Source organism: Neophocaena asiaeorientalis, unplaced genomic scaffold, assembly GCF_003031525.2.
Source record: "Neophocaena asiaeorientalis asiaeorientalis breed wild unplaced genomic scaffold, Neophocaena_asiaeorientalis_V1.1 scaffold46, whole genome shotgun sequence".
NCBI classification, from domain to species: domain Eukaryota; kingdom Metazoa; phylum Chordata; class Mammalia; order Artiodactyla; family Phocoenidae; genus Neophocaena; species Neophocaena asiaeorientalis.
This window is the reverse complement of record NW_020175393.1, coordinates 8,141,737-8,162,143: the sequence shown is the minus strand read 5'-3', so window position 1 is coordinate 8,162,143 and position 20,407 is coordinate 8,141,737. Positions and strand designations below refer to the sequence as shown.

The 20,407-nt window shown below is 51.8% G+C and overlaps 1 protein-coding gene across 2 annotated transcripts; it reads left to right on the top strand.

Annotated features, from left to right (window-relative positions):
• Positions 1-316: 316 nt before the first annotated feature.
• On the top strand, positions 317-8,894 carry LOC112413830 (trem-like transcript 2 protein). 2 transcript variants are annotated; one of them, XM_024765945.1, is made up of 5 exons: positions 317-1,272; positions 3,606-3,926; positions 6,456-6,876; positions 8,176-8,282; positions 8,584-8,894. In XM_024765945.1, the coding sequence occupies exons 1-5, from the start codon at positions 1,224-1,226 to the stop codon at positions 8,676-8,678; spliced, it is 993 nt and encodes a 330-aa protein (XP_024621713.1). In that variant the 5' UTR covers positions 317-1,223; the 3' UTR covers positions 8,679-8,894. The 2 variants fall into 2 exon arrangements, with proteins under 2 accessions (XP_024621713.1, XP_024621714.1); XM_024765946.1 differs by having other exon boundaries at positions 318-1,272; positions 6,456-6,846.
• The last annotated feature ends 11,513 nt before the right edge of the window (positions 8,895-20,407 follow it).

Below are 20,407 nucleotides of genomic sequence, written 5' to 3'. Positions count from 1 at the left end.
ATTTTAGCTGGAGCTGGGCGGCTGTATAGGAGAGATAGGGTTGGTTGAGAGGAAGTTGAGTGCGCATGCCTGTGTGCTGTTTGGGGGCTGGAGCAGGGGAAGAAGGGGCAGGGGGCGTGGTTTCTGGAGAAGAGGTGGGGGAGGGGAAGCATTGGGGCTGCTTTAGGAAGGCTGCAGCAGGGAGCCGGGGTCTGGACAGAGCTGATGGGTGATTAGAGGTGTTGGTAGGAGAGGCAGAGAGAGGGATAAAGGTAAGGAGATGTGAGCATTGAAAAGGAGAGGCAGCTGCCGCTTGTGTAAGTATGAGACAGTGCATGAGTGTGTGTGTGTGTGTGTGTGTGTGTGTGTGTATGAGAGAGTGTGTGAGTGTATGTGTGAGTATGAGAGAGTGTGTGTATGTGTGTGTGTGTGTGCGTGCGCAGGCATACGTGAGAGCACGGGGGCTCCTCCCTGAACCCAAACTTTATGCTCCGAGTCTTACGATTTGAATCTTCTTTTCTCCTGTCACTCTAACCATGACAAAAATAAGGTTGCATTTGAGCATGTAAGGGGTTATTTGCAAGTGTGAGCATGAGTGACTGTTCTGTCCAGCCAGGAGCCTGGGAGAGAGAGAGGCAGAGAGCCGGGACAAACACACAGATGCACGAATGAGTGCATGAATAAGCACATGGGAGTTTACAAGAAGCTCCCCTGAGTGTGGGTTCGTGAAAAACGCTGGGTCTGAGATGCCCCACCCAAGCCCCATAGTCTGTATCTCTGGGTCTCTGAGCACAGAGGATTCCAGGGACGTCTGTGCCTGAGGTTCTAGAAACCTCACGCTAGCCCCCTAGAATAATGAATAACTGGCTTCAAAGGATGGCATTCCTAATGGACCAGATTCCAGGAGGGAATCCAAAGAGGGTGAGGAGTCTTCTGACCCCGAGAGCCCTCCCTGGGCTGGGAGGCCCCGGACCGGGTGGAGCAGCCACACCTGCCTGAAGTTTTGAGTAAGAGAGGGTGGAAACTGCACCAGCACCGCCCTCTCGCAGGCCCTGCGGGCCCCTGCGGTCTGCCGGTCACAGTGGGTCCCACAACTTCCTCACTTCCCTAAATGGGCAACTTCATATTTAGAACCCCAGGTCTTCCCTGGCAGCCCCAAGTGGTACGTCCAGCATAGGCCTGGGGCCCTAACCTCGGATCCCTGCCCCCTGCTGGACTTGTGCCCGTCCCCACTGCTGGGAGCCATGGCTCCCGCCTTGCTGCTGCTGCTGTGGCTCCAGGGCCCTGTCGCAGGTGAGAGGGTGGGCGGGTGGCTTACGGGGGAGGGAATGGTCTGCTCCTGGACCCGCTTCCTGCTTTTCCTTTGCTCAGTGATCTTGTGGGGTCGGAGGAGGAGGAGACGGTCTGGCTGACCTCGTAGCTCCCCAGCAGAGACCGGTGGGAAGGTGCCCTCCTAGTTATCTGGCCCTGGGCAAAGCTAACCCAGGCCTCACAAACTAAGATAAAGCTCTGGAGCCTCTCTGCATGGGCCCCTTTATCTGCCTGTCTTCCTCAGGACCTCTGACCAGGGCCACCGTACTTCCTCACACACAACAAGCCCTCATCCCTTGGCCTCTGTCGGGAGAGCCCTGTTTGGTGCCTATGGGAATCATTACCTTACGTGTGTGCGCTTTGAATTTGCTTTTTCTTGGAATGTTGATGCCACGACCTCCGTCCTTACCCCCTGTCCTGGGGTGGGGGTAGGGAAGCAATCCCTGAAGCAATCTCTCCCACCCCACATCTACTAAATGCTCCTTGAGGGGGCCTCACCCCATCCTGCCTCGCTTGCTGCCATGACAACCAAGTTACCATTTCCTGTTCAGTTCTGCGCACCTCCTGTGTGAGGGGTGGAAGGTGGGCACATGTAAACACAGTGCCCTGGAGACCCATTCCAAGGTCACCCTATCTGTACGCCTCTCCCAGAGAGACCCGCTTTTCCAGGCCAGAAGAGTGTCCCCTGGGGTCCCCCAAACCTGCCACCTGCCAAATAATTGAGTTGGATCCTTCTGTTTAACTTGCATGGGACAAAGAGATACGAGAGAGGGCGTTACCTTACTCCAAGCCTCAACTCTAGTGGCGGCTGGGTTGGAAACTAAGGTGGATGTCTGGGGTGCTGGGCCTTTGGCTATCACAGCTCTGGGTTCCATTGGGAAAGTCTGGAGCAACCTGCATTTGGGAGAAGGAGACGTGCACTGAGCATGTACTACATTCAAGGCACTGTCCTGGGGCACAGTTCTCAGAGCCAGCCAGAGACAGATAAGAAACAGAGACATTAAGTGATCTGCTCACATGGTTAGTCAGTGGTAGAACCCGAGTTTTAACCTATGTTTATTTAGACTCCAAAATGCTGTCCACTCTGTCCTACTGGGGAGAACTGTGTGCGTGTCTGCAGAAGGCTCGGAGGGTGTTAGAGGAGAAAATGCCAAGCTGAGGGTGGGTAGAGGGCTGGAGGACCCTCACTGCAGCTTTCTCTCTCTCCCTGTTCCTGATTCACCACCTCAGCCTTAGTTTTACCCCCTCCCCATCAGACCACGGGTTATGAAGCTCACTGACCACATCTTCTTCCTAGGCATAGAAGGCAACATATGAACAGTGAGTAACTGTAGAATTCTTTGGTTTACACTCCATTGGGAGTGTATATAAATGTCCGGGCATATCGGATCTATGGGTTTTAGGTAACTAGAATATTTTATTTTTTCTTTTTTTTGCGGTACGCAGGCCTCTCACTGTTGTGGCCTCTCCTGTTGCGGAGCACAGGCTCCGGACGCACAGGCTCAGTGTCCATGGCTCACGGGCCCAGCCGCTCCGTGGCATGTGGGATCTTCCCGGACCAGGGCACGAACCCGTGTCTCCTGCATCGGCAGGTGGACTCTCAACCACTGCGCCACCAGGGAAGCCCATAGAATATTTTAAAATTAAACATCACCTAGAATGAACTCAGACAACTTGCTATTTAAAAGGTGACTAGAGTAAACCTGTTTTTGAAACAAATAACTACTCTTAATATTTTCAAAGATTGAATTTTCTTATCTACCTAAGTTCGTTGTGCTCTGAAATTTCAGAATGATGACTTGCGTTTGTGTCTGTGTCTCTGTCTTATTGAGGGCAGGACCTGACTCTTTCCCACAAGACCCTGAAGACAGGGCTTATTACTCTTCCATCAGACTAGAAAATGCCGCAAAGAAAATGGCTGCGTCTGCTGAAGTTCCCTGAGTGTAAGGGCTGAGTTTCCTTCATTAGACTAGGGGCTCCCTGTGGGCTAGGCCTGTGTCTCCACCATCAGACTGGGCGTCCCCGTAGCGCTAGCCCTATCTTCCTCATCATTTTAGGATTCCCCAAGGGCACAGGACTACTGTCTCCCCCATCAGTCTGGGAACTACGGGGCAGGGCTAGTGTCTCCTCCAACAGACCAAGAGCTCCCTGGGGGACGAGCCTGTGTCCCCCTCCATTGGAGTTGGGCTGTATTTCTTCTTCACACTCTTGAGTTCCATGACAGCAGAGCAATATCCACCTCCTCTCCCTTCACCATGAGCTTTGAGTTTCAAGATGCTTCCTTCCTCCTTTCTCAACAAGTCGTGTCTCCCCAGGTGCCCCTGTCGAGAGCGTGTACTCCAAAGTGCGGCACTTTGAAGGGGAGACTCTGTCTGTGCAGTGCTCCTACAAGAGCCGCAAAAACCACACAGAGGGTAAGGTTTGGTGCAAAATCAGGAGGAAGAAGTGCGAGACTGTGTTCACCCGTGTTGGGGTGCAGGGGCCGCGCTATTTGCTGCAGGACGATACCCAGGCCAAGGTGGTCAGTATCACCATGGCGGCCCTGAGGCGCCAGGACTCGGGCCGGTACTGGTGCATGCGCAACAACTCTGGCATCCTCTACCCTCTGATGGGCTTCCTGCTGGAAGTGTCTCCAGGTGAGCAGGCCTGCTGGGGCACTGGGATGCTGGGGGGGGTGTCCTCCCCGCCCTGTACTCCACTGACATCAAATGTAACAATAATAATAATCCATCAATAGGCATGATGTACAGCGGGGTTTTCACAATTCCTTTACAGACAGCTTCATGGGCATTCTTGTCACCCTTTTACAGATGAAGGAAATGAGATGTAGAAAGTCCTCGCGGCTCTGACTTTGTCCAGGGTCACAGAACTAGCAAGTGGACGAGATGAGATTAGAACTCAGGACTCTCTGTGCTTGTTTTATTCAATCATCTGTTCCATATATATTCACTGAGCCCTGATTCTGTGCCAGGCACTATTCTAGGCTCTGAGGATACAGTGGTGAGCAAAACCGGACCCATTCCTACCCTAGGGGAGGTGACAGGCAATAGCACATTGTCAGATAAACAGTTGCAGATAACAATAAATGTTCTGAAGAAAATAAAACAATGTGATGAACTAGAAAGTTCAGTGGTGGGGGGAGCTACTGAATTAGTGGGGCATCAGAGAAGACCTCCCTGAGCAGATGACGTCAAGCAGAGTCTGCGTGTGATGAGAGCTTTCTAGCCCTGTTGAAAGTGAGTGATTCAAAGGGCTTTCCAGCTGGGCAGAACTGCACGTGCAAAGTCCCTGAGGTGAGAAGAAGCTGGTCCATATTGAGTGTGGGGCAGAGTGATAGAAGATGAGGCTGGACAGGCAAACAGCAGCCCTAAAGTCCATGATTTGGGGTTTGAGTTTTATCCTAGGTAGAATAGGAAGCTATGGGAAAGTTTAGAGGAGGTGATATGGTGCCTCGTCTTTAAGGTTATCAAAACTCTCCCTTGAGTGTAGAAAAAGAGAGGAGGGCCAAGAATGTAGCCCTGTGCTCCTTCCACATTTATAAGATGGGAAAGGGTGAGGAGCCAAAGAGCAGCCAGTGACTGTGAAACTTATTATCCACCCTTCCCTGTTCCCCTAACCCAACTGCATCCCCATCTTCTGTTGGGTCTGAGCTAGGGTAACTGCTGTCTCTAAGATATGGAGCAAATCTCATTCCTTCCCTCTCCGGGTTCTGATTTAGCCCTAGGGAAGTAGTCGAAACCAATTTATTGAAGCCTTAATTTGCAGGGATACAAACATGAAATGGTTTTATTTTTCCCTTAGTGTATCCCTCTGTTGTACTATGTCAGATCTCACTTTCCATCTCTTAACCACAGTTTGGGGAGATTCCAACTTTGCAGACCTTTTCAATTATTAGGAAATGAAAAATGCACAGGCAATTAAAAAGGCGAATCTTCTAGCAATATATGCTCTTCCAGTCCCCCTTGAAAACCAGGTTTATGGCCCCAGGCACTTGAAGTGGAGAAGGGGGACTGCTGCTGTCCAGCTCCCCATCCTTGATCTCAGGAGGTAGGGAAGGGGTACCCCTCTCCATCACCTCCTCCTGGCCCTGCCCCTCCCAACCCTTTGGTATATTGAGGCAGGCATGAAGGAGAGGGAAACGGTTGTGTGACTTCACTGACCCTTGTAGGAGGTCTCTCTCTGTTGGATGTCACTCCTTTTCTGCCCACTCTTAGATCCTCTGTGGCCAAATGCCAGCTCTCCCAAGGCACCTGTGTCTGAGTTCTTTGAAAGGTCCTTTGGGGGCCTCTTCACACGGCTGAGCAGGATGATGTGGGAGATCTGGCTCCAGATCAGCCCCTTCCCCCATCCCCACCCTCACCAATGCCACTTGTTCTGGTTCCCTTGCCCAGAAAAATGGGCGCCTTCCACGGTGACCATGTGGCTCTCAGGAGGGCATCCTTGCACGCATAGTAGTGGGAAGCAGCAGCAGCCAGCAGCAGCCCTCTCCCCCTCACCATCCCTCTCTATTTTCCTGTTCCCTGATAAGAGTCAACACTGCCTTCTAGACTGAGCCCTCACAGCTCCTACCACTCCCTCCTCTTCTACCATCCAAAGTCCAAACTTCTTCTAGAAAATGGGATGATAAAGGCCTGAACTGATGCATGAAGGTGGCAGGACCAGTTCCTGTGTCTCTTAATAAGCCCCCAAGGAAGGCACCTGGCCCCGCTGCTCATGGCGTTCTTTGGGATCTGGGCCTTTGATGCTTCCTTGTCTTCGTCTCTGGATCCCAGTCACCAATCATGGAGCAACTGGGAACGTTCATGTTCAACATCAGAGCAGAGAAATCTCTGACTTACAGGAATGAGGAAGGTCCAGGAAGTGACAAGAGAGATGGGGGTGGGGAGGGAAGTGTCCTCTTGGCCCAGGTGGCCTGACAGGGGACACTAAAAATTTTGTGAAAGGCTCTTCCTTCTTTCCTGTGCCTACTTCCTCCTCCCTGACCTCACCCTCTGAACAAGCACGCACCTGGTCCCTCGGCAGAGCAGAATCCTAGGTCCAAGGTCAAGGAGCAAAAGACAAGGACATGTCCGACCCAGACAAGCGTGTGGGCTGCCGGGAGCTGCTTCTAGCACCAAGGCCCCCGACTCAGTCTCACCTTCCTCCCTCCCTCTCTGGTCCCTCAGCCTCCACAACCAAGAGAAACACTCCTCTTACGAAGCTGCCCACCATCCTCCAGAGTGGAACTGTCGTCACAGCAGGCCCAGCCCTCACTTCAGGCCCTGATGCCCCTTTCACCACCAGCACGACGGTGTTCACACCTGGACTCCTCACCTTGCCTAGACTCTTGCCCTTCCCTGCCTCAGGGAGCATCAGACTGACCTCTGTGACGGGCTACGGCTTCACTGGCACCAGCCCCTCCACCACGGGGCCCAGTAGGACCATGGGGTCCCAGACAGTGACTGCGTCTCCCAGCAATGCCGGAGCCTCCGCTGCTGGCCCAGCCTCCACCCCCACTAAGGCTGGGCACCTATGCACCATGGGATCGCCCACCACGGGAATGTGCCCCACTGGCAGGTCTCTCCTCAACCTATTATCCCCCAGCAGGTACCCGGGGGGCCTGGGTTGAATGCCATTTTCCCAGACATGGCAACAGTTCTTGGTGCCTGAACAGACCCCAAGGTGAAATGTTGCAGCAGACCAGCCCCTTTCGCCCACCGGGAACTCAGTTTGGCCTGTTGCTGAATGGGAGGTGGGAGAGGGAAGCTGGGATGGACATGGGACAGAAATGATGGCAGTGGGAAAGGAGGGCAGGGGCTGGGTCAGCACAAGAGTCTGTGGATGAAGAGGAGAGGGTAGGGACCAGACAAGGGGAGCAGCCTGGGCAGTAGGAAGTGGGAAATGGGGACACTTTAATTTGGGTTCCCTGAGGAGTGGACTCTGAGACCAGGATTCACATTGTATTTGGAACACTGGAAAGAGCATGGGGAAGTGAGACAGGGAAGGGACGGCAGCAGGTAGAGAACTTACTGAGGCTGGTTATCACTGTGGGCAGCAAGAGCTCAATCCCATTGGGGAGACTCTAGGGTCCAGTGTCTAGCAGCCACTTGGAGGGCAAGGGAGCTGGGGTATTTATACACTCACTCTGTTGGTCATTGGTAGAGGGCTGCCTGCCATGCGTGGCATGGAGACAGCCAGTGACAAGAGAAAGCCCTCAGGCCCCCAAATTTTTTAATTTATTTATTTATTTTGGCGGTACACGGGCCTCTCACTGTTGTGGTCTCTCCCGTTGCGGAGCACAGGCTCCGGACACACAGGCTCAGCGGCCATGGCTCACGGGCCCAGCCGCTCCGCGGCATATGGGATCTTCCCGGACCGGGTCACAAACCTGTGTCCCCTGCATCGGCAGGCGGACTCTCAACCACTGCGCCACCAGGGAAGCCCAGGCCCCCAAATTTTTAAATGGAGTTGCTGAGGACTGGTGTACACGGAAGTGATACAGAAAGGGAATATAGGCAGGGCACCTATAGCATCTGTTCCAGAGGACAAAGGTGGGAAGTGCCATCCTCAGTCACCACGAGGAGAGTAAGAACGTTGGTCTCTTCCGTCACAAATGGGGGTCTCTTAGAGCACTTGTCCTCAGCAGATTTGGGGGAATAATGGAGGAGAGGTACTAAAGTGGAGATGCTTCCCTTCGCTGGGGGCAGGGGGCTTCATCCCCTTACCTCTGAGCACCTCACTTCCTTCTCCCACAGCTGGGTCCCCAAGGAAGGGAGGCCATCACTCCCCGCGGGGACTGGCAGGTTTCCCCTGGTCCCACTCCTCTCCCGTGGTGTGCAGAAAGACGTGGGCCAGGGTGGGGCACCCTAGTACTCACCTCCTCCGCACTCTGTCCTGTCTCCGCAGGCACCAGGACTTCTATCCTGCTGTGCTCGTGGCGGTGCTGGCCTTGCTCCCAGTGCCTGTGATGCTGATCGTGGTCTATGGGTTCTGGAAGAAGAGACACATGGGAAGTGAGTAGAGCCCACCCTCCTGGCCCCCCGAGGACAGAGCGCTGGGGGGTTTGACACCCTTTCCAAAGTGCCCGACTGCCCTCGGTCCCCAGATGGTGTGTCCTCGCCTGTGTCCAGTCAGGAGGACCGTACACCACCCAGGTGAGGGAGGTGGGTGGGCAGGCGGCAACAGCTCAGCGTAGCCTTCTGGGGCTGAGCCAACAGCAAGCGGAGGGCAGAGGCAGAGGGGCTGGGCTGGCCCAGGAGCTGTGGGTGGTGGGCAGGGGGACCGCCCTCTTCATCTCTGTCCCCATCCTCGCAGGCTACAGCATGTGCCGTGATCCTGCCAGATCCTGGAGGGACCCATCCACAAGACCGGAGCCTCCGTGGAAGCCTGCTTGGTCTGAAGCCACTTAACTGTATGGTGTGGGGGAGCTTCTCCCAGAGGGGTCCCGGGAGACCAGAGGAGGAGTGAAGATGGGGACCTGTCTGGATTGGAGCCAGGCTGGGGATGAGGACTGTGCAATGCTGGACTCAGGCCTTCCCAGAACCGGAGGCTGCACTGCATCCTCTCAGTTCCCCTGGGCTGCCTGGAACCTGGAGGGGGACAGGGGGCAGAGCAGGGGGCACCAGGTGGGAAGTCCCTGGGGGTAGGGGGGGAACCACTGAGGTGATTCTGCTGAGAGCCACAGACTCCTGGGCCCTGGCTGGATGGCAGAGAAGCCCCAGGTGTGCTGTTTGCAGACAGAGACCTCAGCTCCCATCGGCCTTGGAACCTCTTACTATCAAGCTGATGGGGGGAGGGGTAGACAGCTAGGGCTGCCCTCTCCCCACCCGGGGCTCTGTCCTCAGTTTCCCTCCGCTCTTTTCAAGCGTCCCCATGCCCTTGGGGGAAGAAAGAGTCCAGAAACAGCCCGTGTCCCAAGGGTCCCACCCTGGAAGAGAAGAAAGAACAGTGACTAAGAGTTGGGGGTCGCCAAAGGTGTTGGGGATCCCAGAGCTGTCCAAGCCCCCCACCCCCTGGGCCAAGTGTCCGCCTCTGGATTGGCCCTGATCTGACTGTGGCTGCTTGTCCGTCGAGTCCTGGGAGCCAGCAGAGCCCACACTCCCGCTGCTGCTGCCTGCTGGCCAGCCCCTCCAGGGAAAGCTGTGACTGGGCAGCTGAGAACCCCTCACCCGCAGGACCAGCTTGTCTCTCGACTTGCATGCAGAGGCTGATCAGGGCTCTCTCCCCCAGTTCCCACACCCAGGCTCCGGGTCTGAGCTCCTGAAGAGAACAGGGGGCCCTTGAGAGTCCAATGGAGGGGAGGCCATGGCTCAGAGAAGGGGGGGGTCACCTTCCCTCTGGGGACTCATTGTCCCCTGGGAAGAGAGGACCCACTGGTGACACAGCAAAGACACCTAAGAGCTGACCAGAGCCTGGAGGACTGCCTGGGCCGGGAGGGGCAGGGAGGATGGAGCTAAGGAGCCTGGGCCAGGGGCCCAATGGCCGGGGGCGTCTGCCCCTGCCTCACTGGCTCGTGCCTCAGAGTTGGCTTCTTCTGCGGTGAAGGCTGAAGAATATGGACTGCATTCCTCCCCTAGGGAGGGGTATCCACCAGCCTGGAGCCACTGGAATGAGAGACTGGGGGGAGATGTGGCCTGTCCACCCTTGGTCTTGGGACACAGCCCTCCCAGGTGGGAGATCAAATGTCATAGTCAGGGGAGTGACACAGCTGGGGCCTTGGTGGGCAGCCAGCCTTCAGGTGCCACTCCAGGATGGAAGTGGGGAGGGAGGAAGGGGCAGGGGGCAATCCTGGGGGACAGCAGGGAGGCAGCACCTCTTTCCCATGTCCAGGAGAAGGCACTAGAGGGGAGACTCAGACTGAGGAACTGACAGACCTGGTGCCAGGACACACACACACACACACACACACACACACACACACACACACGGTGATAACCATCCTCCTGAACCTGGTGTGTAACTAGGACGGTGTTTATTCTCCACCCTAAAACCACACGCTGACGGCCCTGCGCCGGCTGAGAGCGGGATGCTGGTGGGTGCAGAGGCTCAGGACCGGGACCCAGGGATGCCACCTGTCACTGTAGGACCCTGTGCAAGTCACTAACCGTATTGGGCCTCACTTTTCCTCTCTTGTGAAAGGGGACGCTAATTCCTACCTCTCAAGACTGTTTTCAGGATAAAATGAATTAACACGAACCTCAAACACTGAGTAAAAGCCTCACGCTGCTTGGTCCTCCAGTTCTTTTCCAGGTCTGATGCTTGTCACATTCTACTTTTAAAACCATCGGATCCTATTTCTCTGTTTTGTACTTGACGGGAAGGGGCTAGGGAGGGTGTAGGGGGACATGGTCTGGTCCCAGGAGGTGGGTCTGGGCCCAGGCAGAGGCCTTTGTTACCTGATGTCATGCCGGGTAGCTGTTAGGCGGACCGACCATCCTTATTTGCCCAGGATGAGGGGCTCCTGGAACCAGACACACCTCCCACCCGTGGAGCCTGCCCCCATGTGAATCCATGGTAAGGAAGGACACAGGGTGCTGAGAAGGAGGTGCAGACTCTGTACCCAGCTTCCTAGCTCTTATGGGCCAGGGTGGCCTCTTTGGACCTCCAGGCTCCAGGACATTTTACTCAAACCCTGGCCCCTTACATGCTCCTTCTGTTTGCCCTTCTCCCCGGAGCTCCAGGGGTATCCAGACCCCCAGCAGATCCAGGGCGGGCAGGTGCAGGGCAGGGGTGGGTGTCAGGCCAGAGCTGCTATTGCCTTTGGTGGACGAGACGAGGAGTCTTCCTGAGCAATGGACTGAGACTACGGGACATACCTGCGAAGGGCTTCCTGTCGTGGCCAAGGGAAGGAACAAATACAGGAAGCCCAGCACCCACGGGATGTTCACTCTGTGAGCCCTGATCTGATCCCACAGGACATACGTGTTCTTGCTGTGAGGCCAGCGGGCAAGGCTGAGGTTCACAGTCCCAGTGGCTGCAAATGTGCTTTTCATTCTGCATCACCCTGCGTGGGTGGACGCCGCTCTGTGCAGCCCGGCTCCTCCTTCGGGCTGATGGGCTTCTTGACCCTGTGCTGGGAGTAGTGAAGGCGGAAGGCAGCCTCACGCCTGGGGCAGACCCTTCCCAGGGCAGCCCCCCGAACCCCACTGATTGACGCAGGGGGTCTGAAGCCCCGGCACCCCCTGCCACCTTGGCAAGTTCTGAAGGGTATCCCATCTCCAGAATGGCTCCCAAAGTGACCTGAGCTTCCTGTGGCCCAAGGGCAGCCTGACTTCTGCCTGTCCTGCTTCCCCTGCCCTTCTCTTCCCCAGCCTGGTCCCCGAGCACTTTAAACTTCCTGGTACTAATCACTGCCTCGGAGTCTGCTACCCACAAGCCCAATCTGCCCGTCTGCTTGTTTACAGGGTTGTCTCTTTTCTTTGTTGTTTCTCTAGTAACCATTAATGGCCTGTGACAATTGTTTTTCTGTAGCTCATATAAAGACAATTTTAAAAAATGTGTTTGATTAGTGTGGCCTTTCAGCAAACACTATGGAGTGACTACGGCAGGCTGGGAGCTGGGGCACAGGGATGACCTGAGGGGCAGAGATCCTTTCTCCTCCTCTCCCTCCCCCTCCTTCTGCACCCATCTCCCCCTTCCCCTCCCCTCTGATGTTCCTGCCCCCAGCTTTGTTCTCTCCCACCCTTGCCAGGGACCCTCCCTGCACCTCCATTCCTGGAAATGACTCTCCATCTCTCTTCCCCTCTTCCCTCAGTCCCCACGAAACTTCCCAATTCCCAGGCAGGCCTGGGCGGGAAGTCTCTGACCCCTGGAGACCTTGCAAGTGTCCCCTAACTCTGTCATTCACCTTCAGCCCCTGCTTTTCTTCGGTGGGGAGGAGAAAGTTGAGGCTTGGGAGGAACTGGTAGGAGAGAAGGGAGAAGGGAGGAGGAAAGATAGGTTCTTAATTTGTTACCAAGTCCAAGCTCGTACTTCTTGCCACACGACAGGCCAATCCATGGAGAGACAAGCTGTTGGGATAAGGAATAGCGATTTCATTTGGAAAGCCAGCAGACAGAGAAGATGGTGGACTAGTGACTCGAAGAACCATCCTAGCCCAGTTAGAATTCAGGCTTGCTTTATACTAAAAGGGGAGGGGGTGTGGCTGGTGGCTGCAAACATCTTGGTGCCAGCCAGACCCTGGAGGGGATGTGATAATCCTTTGTTCTTGTAGTTGTCTACGCAGGTCAGGTCACCACGTTCCTGTAAATCTCCAACAAGACAAATGTGTTTCTCTGTTGTGCAACTTTGTATCTCTATATGAATGGAAAAGTGTTATACCTTTAAAGGTCAGAGCCTTGAGAATGGGCTCTCCTGTATATTTCAGGCCATAAACAACATTCTTAACTCCAAGCAAAAGCAATGGAATACAAAGGTGAAAATAAAAGAAACAGATCCAATATGGAGTCAGATTCGTTCTTCAGTATTACAATTTCACCATGGTTTCCTCCTGGGCTTTTATGGCTTTCTCCACCCCAGAGGGAGTCAGACAGGCTGACGGGGAAGAGGCTGGGCACAAGAGAGCCAGAGTTCCCTGGAGTCTCTATCTAGTCTCAGATGTAGCACCTGCAGCTGAGGGTCCCACCTATAGGCCAAGGTCTCCCCCTCTTCTCCAGGCAGGCTTCAGTGGATGGGCTGAATCCCCCTGGCTCTGGGTTTCTCTCCTCAGGGGCTTCCCTGCTCCCTTGCTTTCCTCCCCCCCAACCCAACTCAAGAAGAGGGCCCACGGCCTGGGAGGCCACATACCTGCTGCCACCTGTCCTGCTGGTGCTCTTGGCCTCAGACGAGGGGCAGGCAAGGAGGGCAGAGGGATCAGGGCAAGAGGAGGGGGAGATGGCTAAGTGAGATAGGTATGAAGGGGGCTCTGGGGAGGAGAGGGCAGGGACAGGGTGGCACTGTGGCCAGAGGCCGGCTCTGGGGCTCATTCTGAGTGTAGACACAAAGAGGGTGGCTCCCTGCAGGGGGGAAGCCCTCATCTCACAGCCCTGCAGTGGCAGTTGGCAGGGCTCCCTGACCTGAGGGAACAGAGGCCAGAGTTGCTGTGTAAACTAGAGGACAGGACAACTCCGTGCAATGCTGGTATCCACCCCAGCAAGGCTTAAAGATGAAAACCCACACAGGGAAATATCAGCACAGAGCTGTACTGTATCAACCATGTTCCAGGCTCTGGACAAGCCCCAGCAGCTCTGATTCTCTAGCCGGATGACCTCAGCTTGGGCTTCTTCATCATGGCTGAACTCAGGGCAAAGGACTGGGGGTTCTATTGGTGTGGGATCTACGAGTCTTCCAGGAACTCTGGTCTCAGAACCATCCATCTGGTATATCCCAGGGTGAGTTCCTTTCCTCCTTTTGTGTGCCTCTCAGACTTCCTGAATCACAAGATGTTAGGGCTGGAAAGGACCCTAAAAATCACTTCCTTCAACCGTTTCATAGCTGAAAACTAGGGCCCCTTCCCCAAGGTCTTTGGTTGGTCAGGGGTAGAACCAGCACCAGAACTCAGGCCTGCTAGCTTTCATTAGGTTCTTCTTTTCCCGTCACACACATTTCTCTGAACCTTTTTGTTGCTACCAACAGGACTCCTCCATTGATGTGTGATGATTGCAGAGCTTCCTCAGGCTTGAACAAGACTGGCTTATTGGTCCATTCCCAGGCATCCCTACCCCGACCCTGACCCCCAACTTTCTCTCAAAGGGCTGTGCTCGAGATGGGTCACAGGTAACTGGGTGAGGGTCAAGAAATGTGGACACAGGAGACAGCCAGGTAGCGAGGCAGACATGAGGCCCTGGGGGTGGAGCTGAGAGGCACAGCAGCCAAGGCCTCAGAGGGCCTGAACTTGCCCCTGATAGTAAGAGACCTTACCTGTCAGAGTGGGAACTTTGGGGTCATCCCTAACCCAAGGCCCTCAGTATTCCTCTTGCAATCTTCAGAGTTGCAAAGCATCCCCTGCGTTCTCTGCAATGGTCAGGGCTTGAGTGACACCCTCCCAGACTCCTGCCCTACAGGAGCCTGTCCAGCTGTTTGGATGCCTGAGGACCCAGATCGGTGGCTGGGTCATTCACTGCCCAAGCCTTGGCTCGTTCCCTTCTGCATGTAGGGCATGGGGCTAGGCTCCGGGAGGGGAATCAAAAACCTTGAGACCCCATCCTCAGCTGGAGGAGCCCACAGCCCAGCCAGGGAGACAGACAAGTAAATTAAGGATTATGATGCAGGGTGATAGGTAACATCAGAGAAGCATGTTGGGTGGAGGTCCAGTGAAGAGAGGAACAGGTTGATGGAGAAAGCCAGGATTTGGACTCTCCTGGGGGACTCCCCAGAGGAGGTGACACTACCTGGGCCTTGTTGGTTGAGCAGGAATTTATCCAGGGGAGACAACACAGGTTGGGAGGGTGGAGGGAACCATTAAACGTTGAAAGTGTATGACACGTTCAAATGAAAGCAGAAGAGACTGTAGAACACATCCAGTATACAAGTGACCGTGTGATGCTTAATCTAAAATTGTGGCACTTCACAGTGAAGGAAATCCAACACTGCGGAGCATGACACCTCCATTCATCTGCAGGGCCATGTGTGGCCTCCTCTTACCCAGGCCTGGGGGCTACAAGTGGGGAGCCCTGGAGTGTGGGGCAAATAGATAGGAGTGCTCCCCTCCCTGTCACCTCCTCCAGCTTCAACACTGCTCACCACCAGGAGCACCAGGAGGACCACTGCTGCCATCAGCCCTGTCATTGACAGGCACTGTCCCCTCACCCCTGTCCTCTCAGCCCTTCATTTCCTCCCCCACACACACTGCTGACTGTGCCAAATGCCTCCAACTACCACAGTCCCACAGATACCTGGCTCTTGGGATGAAATGGAGTCAGACAGTTCGCTTCCGGTCACTTCACCTCTTTGAGCCTCAGTTTTCTCATCTGCAAAATGGGACCGATAACATTCCCACTTTCATCTGGGGTTCTTACCTTTGGCACTGTTGACATTTGGATATTATTCTGAACATTTCTTTGTTGTGAGGGCCCATCCTGTACGTTGTAGGATATTTAGCAGCATCCCTGGCCTCTACCCGTTAGACAGCAATAGCACAAATACCCCCAGACTGCACAGTTGTGGCAACCAAAAATGTCTCCAGACATTGGCAAGTTTGTCTTGTGGGACACAACCTCCCCCAGTTGGGGACCACCATTTTACAGGGTTGTTGTGAAGATTAAATGAGATCATGGACTCAGAGGGCCCAGTGCCAGGCATGTGATCAGGGCTGCTTCTTCCTCTTCCTTCCCATTCCAGCCCTTCTCTATCTTTCAATACAAGCAGGGGAGCTATCCTGGATCCGCAGGGGTCTAGGGAAAGGGCACACTCTGTGGTTACTACCACCCATGGCCGGATTTCTTCTCTAACCCCGCCTGATGGTTTCCAGGTGGATGATGACAGCGGAGGTGGCACAAGTGAGAGTCACTCACCCCGCCTTCCTCCTGGAGGAAGACCTCATCCTTACACACCTGCCCACCGGACCTCAGACCACCCTCCCTTCTCCCCTCCAACCCCTCACTCCATTTCTGGCCATGACACAGGTCCTATGAGCAAGGCTGACATCTCATTATGGCTGAGGGCAAGCAAGGTCCTGTCTAACAAAAACATTCCCAAACAAGCTGTCTGAGTAGGAGGCAGTGAGATTGCAGCAGAGGCTGCGTGACTCACTGGGATTTTGCCCAGGGAGCTCTAGCATCTGGTTGGCAGCTGGATTCGATGACCTTTTATATCACCCTGGACAAGTGATGAATCTGCAGTTCCAAGTAATCTTTCCCATGATGTGGCAGGACATCACCCTTCTGCCCACATGGCCTGGAGTTCCCAGAGTTCTGAGTCATTCCTTGGGGGCACTTCTGTCTCTGTCTCTGTGTGTCACCATAGGAAAAAGAATAGGTGAACATACATCAAAATATCACTACGATTATCTCTGGGCAATGGGATTAGAGGAGGGAAGGAAAATTCCACTCAATAAAATGAAGGACCGGCTCTGGAGCCAGATTACGTGGATCTAAATCTAACTTCTACCTTATATGAGCTGTGTGATCCTGGGTAAGTTATTTAATTTCTCTGGATCCCAGTTACCTGGAACAATCATATTATCTACCTGATGGGTAATAAGGTAACACATGTAAAGTATGTGTTTGCCTAGTACATAGTAAGCACTCAATAAGTGTTAGTGTGTTTTAAGTGGTGGGATTATGGACAACTTTTACCTTTTTAGAGTGAATTTTCATATATTTTTCTGATAAAGATTAACTGAATATAGTTTTTAGAAGATTTTATAAGTGCTGAATACATTTTACATAGGTATTCTTGCAATAACCATAATCCCGCCTTGAAAGCTGGGCGCCACCTAAGTGTGGCAGCTGATCCTGGAGGAAATTGCTTGTGGTTTGAAGGTATGGTGTTTCAACTGCACAAGAAGTATTTACCAAGTAACTGTTGACATCATTTGCTCTATGTCATCTACTTATTAAGCACGGTTAAATCTTGAGTCTTATAATTTCAATACTAGGTCTTTAAAAATTATCTAATTTTTCTAAATGAGACTGTAAAAATTCTGCTAAAATTTTCTTTTCGAAACAAGCAAATTTCACAGCAACGAATTTGTCTTTAGGACTATTTTTGCTTTCTACTCTAATTAAGGCACAAATTATTGCTCCAGAACTCCTGTGGATGTCTCGAAATTTAGAGTAATTTTAAAAGGGTCTCATGGCCAGATAATGTTAGGAAGGGCTGATGCTAGATGCACATTGGTCTCAAGATTTATTTCCTTGTTGATCCCTGATTGCCCAACACACTCTGGGTGTAGAGGGAAGGACTTGTGACCTAGCTTAGACCAGGGCATCACACAGAAACAGTGCCACTGTGTGGGGTCCAGTCTGTGCTAGAGGTGGGAATCAGCCCCTCCCTGGAGAAACTTTTTCTTTCTTTTCAGAAAGGCTGCAATTCTCTAATAATTCTCTTTCATTTTTAGGCATTATGCATCCGACTACGGCAAGACCAATTTCAGCTGGCAGATCTCTGTGGTCAAAGCCTGGCCTGATTTCTACCCTGATGGGCATTCTGACTTCTCAACTCGATCTTGGACCAGAAGCCCAAGTGTGCCTTTCTGGATGAGATGGCCAGATATGTCCCAGACTTTCTCTGATGACTCATTTGAGGGCCTTACTTCACTCCCCAAACCCAGGTATTAACCTTCTAGAATCCAGCCACTACAGATTTTACAATATCAACATCACTTCCACATCTAGCAACGAAGAGGAACTGCCTCTTGTTTATTGCATCTCCCTAGCACCTGGCATGGTGCTTGGCATATGGTAGGTGCTTGGAAAATATTTGTAGAATAAATGAATGTGTCCCTGAGAAGAGTGCTCCAGCCTCTCCCGTTCCCTTCTATAAGAGGGAAAGGAATGCCAAGAAGGAGGGGGCATTTGAAGGCCAAGTTTCCTTCCAGGAACAAATGGCTTACACAAAAGGGCTGAATTATCAATCATTTTAACAGGGTTCTTTACAGAGGAGTGGGCAAGGATAAGGGAACCAGTAAGGGAAGGGATCGTGATGCATCCAAAGACTGGGAGCTGTTAACACCCCCACACTTGAAAGAGCAAGGAGAAAGAATTGTGTTATTGGAACTGAGTGAGCACCAGAGCCATGGAAGAGGGACCACCAATAAGAGCTGTAGCTACAGAGGAAAGCAGCCCCTGTTTAAACCACAGCAGATGAGGAGGGAGTAGGAGGAAGTAAAGACGCCAACTTATTTCTCCTCCTGGCCTCCAAACTCTTGCCAATATCTTCCCTTGACTCGACCCATCAGTAAGCCAGTAAGCTGGGAGCCTGGGTTATGCAGTCCAGAGGGGGTCAGTCTCCTTGGGACAGAGCAGGACTAAGCAGAAAGAACATGGGTTGGTGGAGGGGGCAGGAGAGGTGAATAACTAGCACAGCGGTCAAGGATGTCAAAGGCAGCAGAAAAGCCAAGAAGGAGAGGACTGGGAGGAGGCCACTTGTGACTTCTAAGGATCAGATTCAAAGGCATGAACAGCAAAGCCATCTCTAAAATTTTTTTTAAATAAAAGAAATACAAGATAGAGAAGCAAGAAGGACTACAATTCTGCAGCCTGTGGAAGAAAAACCACATTCACAGAAAGAGAGACAAAATGAAAAGGCAGAGGACTTTGTACCAGATGAAGGAACAAGATAAAACCCCAGAAAAACAATTAAATGAAGTGGAGATAGGCAACCTTCCAGAAAAGAATTCAGAATAATGATAGTGAAGGTGATCCAGGACCTCGGAAAAAGAATAGAGGCAAACATCAAGAAGATGCAAGAGGGCTTTCCTGGTGGCACAGTGGTTGAGAGTCCGCCTGCCAATGCAGGGGACATGGGTTCTTGCCCCAGTCCGGGAAGATCCCGCATGCCATGGAGTGGCTGGGCCCGTGAGCCATGGCCGCTGGGCCTGCGCGTCTGGAGCCTGTGCTCCACAACGGGAGAGGCCACAACAGTGAGAGGCCCATGTACCACAAAAAAGAAAAAAAAAAAAGAAGATGCAAGAAATGTTCAACGAAGACCTAGAAGAATTAAAGAACAAACACCTAGAAGAATTAAAGAACAAACAAACAGAGATGAACAATACAATAACCGAAATGAAAAATACACTAGAAGGAATCAATAGTAGAATAACTGAGGCAGAAGAACGGATAAATGACCTGGAAGACAGAATGGTGGAATTCACTGCCATGGAAAAGAATAAAGAAAAAAGAATGAAAAGAATTGAAGACAGCCTAAAAGACCTCTGGGACAACACTAAACCCTACAACATTCACATTATAGGGGTCCCAGAAGGAGAAGAGAGAGAGAAAGGACCCGAGAAAATATTGAAGTGATTATAGTCGAAAACTTCTCTAACATGGGAAAGGAAATAGCCACCCAAGTCCAGGAAGCGCAGAGAGTTCCAGGCAGGATGAACCCAAGGAGAAACATGCCAAGACACATAGTAATCAAACTGACAAAAATTAAAGACAAAGAAAAATTATTAAAAGCAACAAGGGAAAAATGACAAATAACATACAAGGGTACTCCCATAAGGTTAACAGTTGATTTTTCAGCAGAACCTCTACAAGCCAGAAAGGAGTGGCATGATATTTTTAAAGTGATGAAAGGGAAGAATCTACAACAAAGATTACCTGGCAAGGATCTCATTCAGATTCGACAGAGAAATCAAAAGCTTTACAGACAAGCAAAAGCTAAGAGAATTCAGCACCACCAAACCAGCTCTACAACAAATGCTAAAGGAACTTCTCTAAGTGGGAAACAGAGAAGGAAAGGACCTACAAAAACAAACCCATAACAATTAAGAAAATGGTAATAGGAACATACATATCGATAATCACCTTAAATGTGAATGGATTAAATGCTCCAACCAAAAGACACAGGCTCTCTGAATGGATACAAAAACAAGACCCATATATATGCTGTCTACAAGAGACCCACTTCAGACCTAGGGACACATACAGACTGAAAGTGAGGGGATGGAAAAAGATATTCCATGCCAATGGAAATTTTCAAAAGAAAGCTGGAGTAGCAATATTCATATCAGATAAAATAGGTATCAAAGAGGAAATCAAAAAAATACTTAGAGACAAATGACAATGAAAACACAACGATCCAAAACCTATGGGATGCAGCAAGAGCTGTTCTAAGAGGGAAGTTTATAGGAATATAAGCCTACCTAAGAAATAAGAAAAATCTCAAATAAACAATCTAAACTTACACCTAAAGGAACTAGACAAAGAAGAACAAACAAACCCAAAGTTAGTAAAAGGAAAGAAATCATAAAGATCAGAGCAGAAATAAATTGAAATAGAAACAAAAAAGACAATGAAAAAGATCAATGAAACTAAGAGCTAGTTCTTTGAAATGATAAAATTGACAAACCTTTAGCTAGACTCACTAAAAAGAAGGCTCAGATAAATAAAATCAAAAATGAAAGAGGAGAGATTATTGGATTGAAAGAATCAATACTGTGAAAATGACTATACTACCCAAAGCAATCTATAGATTCATTGCAATCCCTATCAAA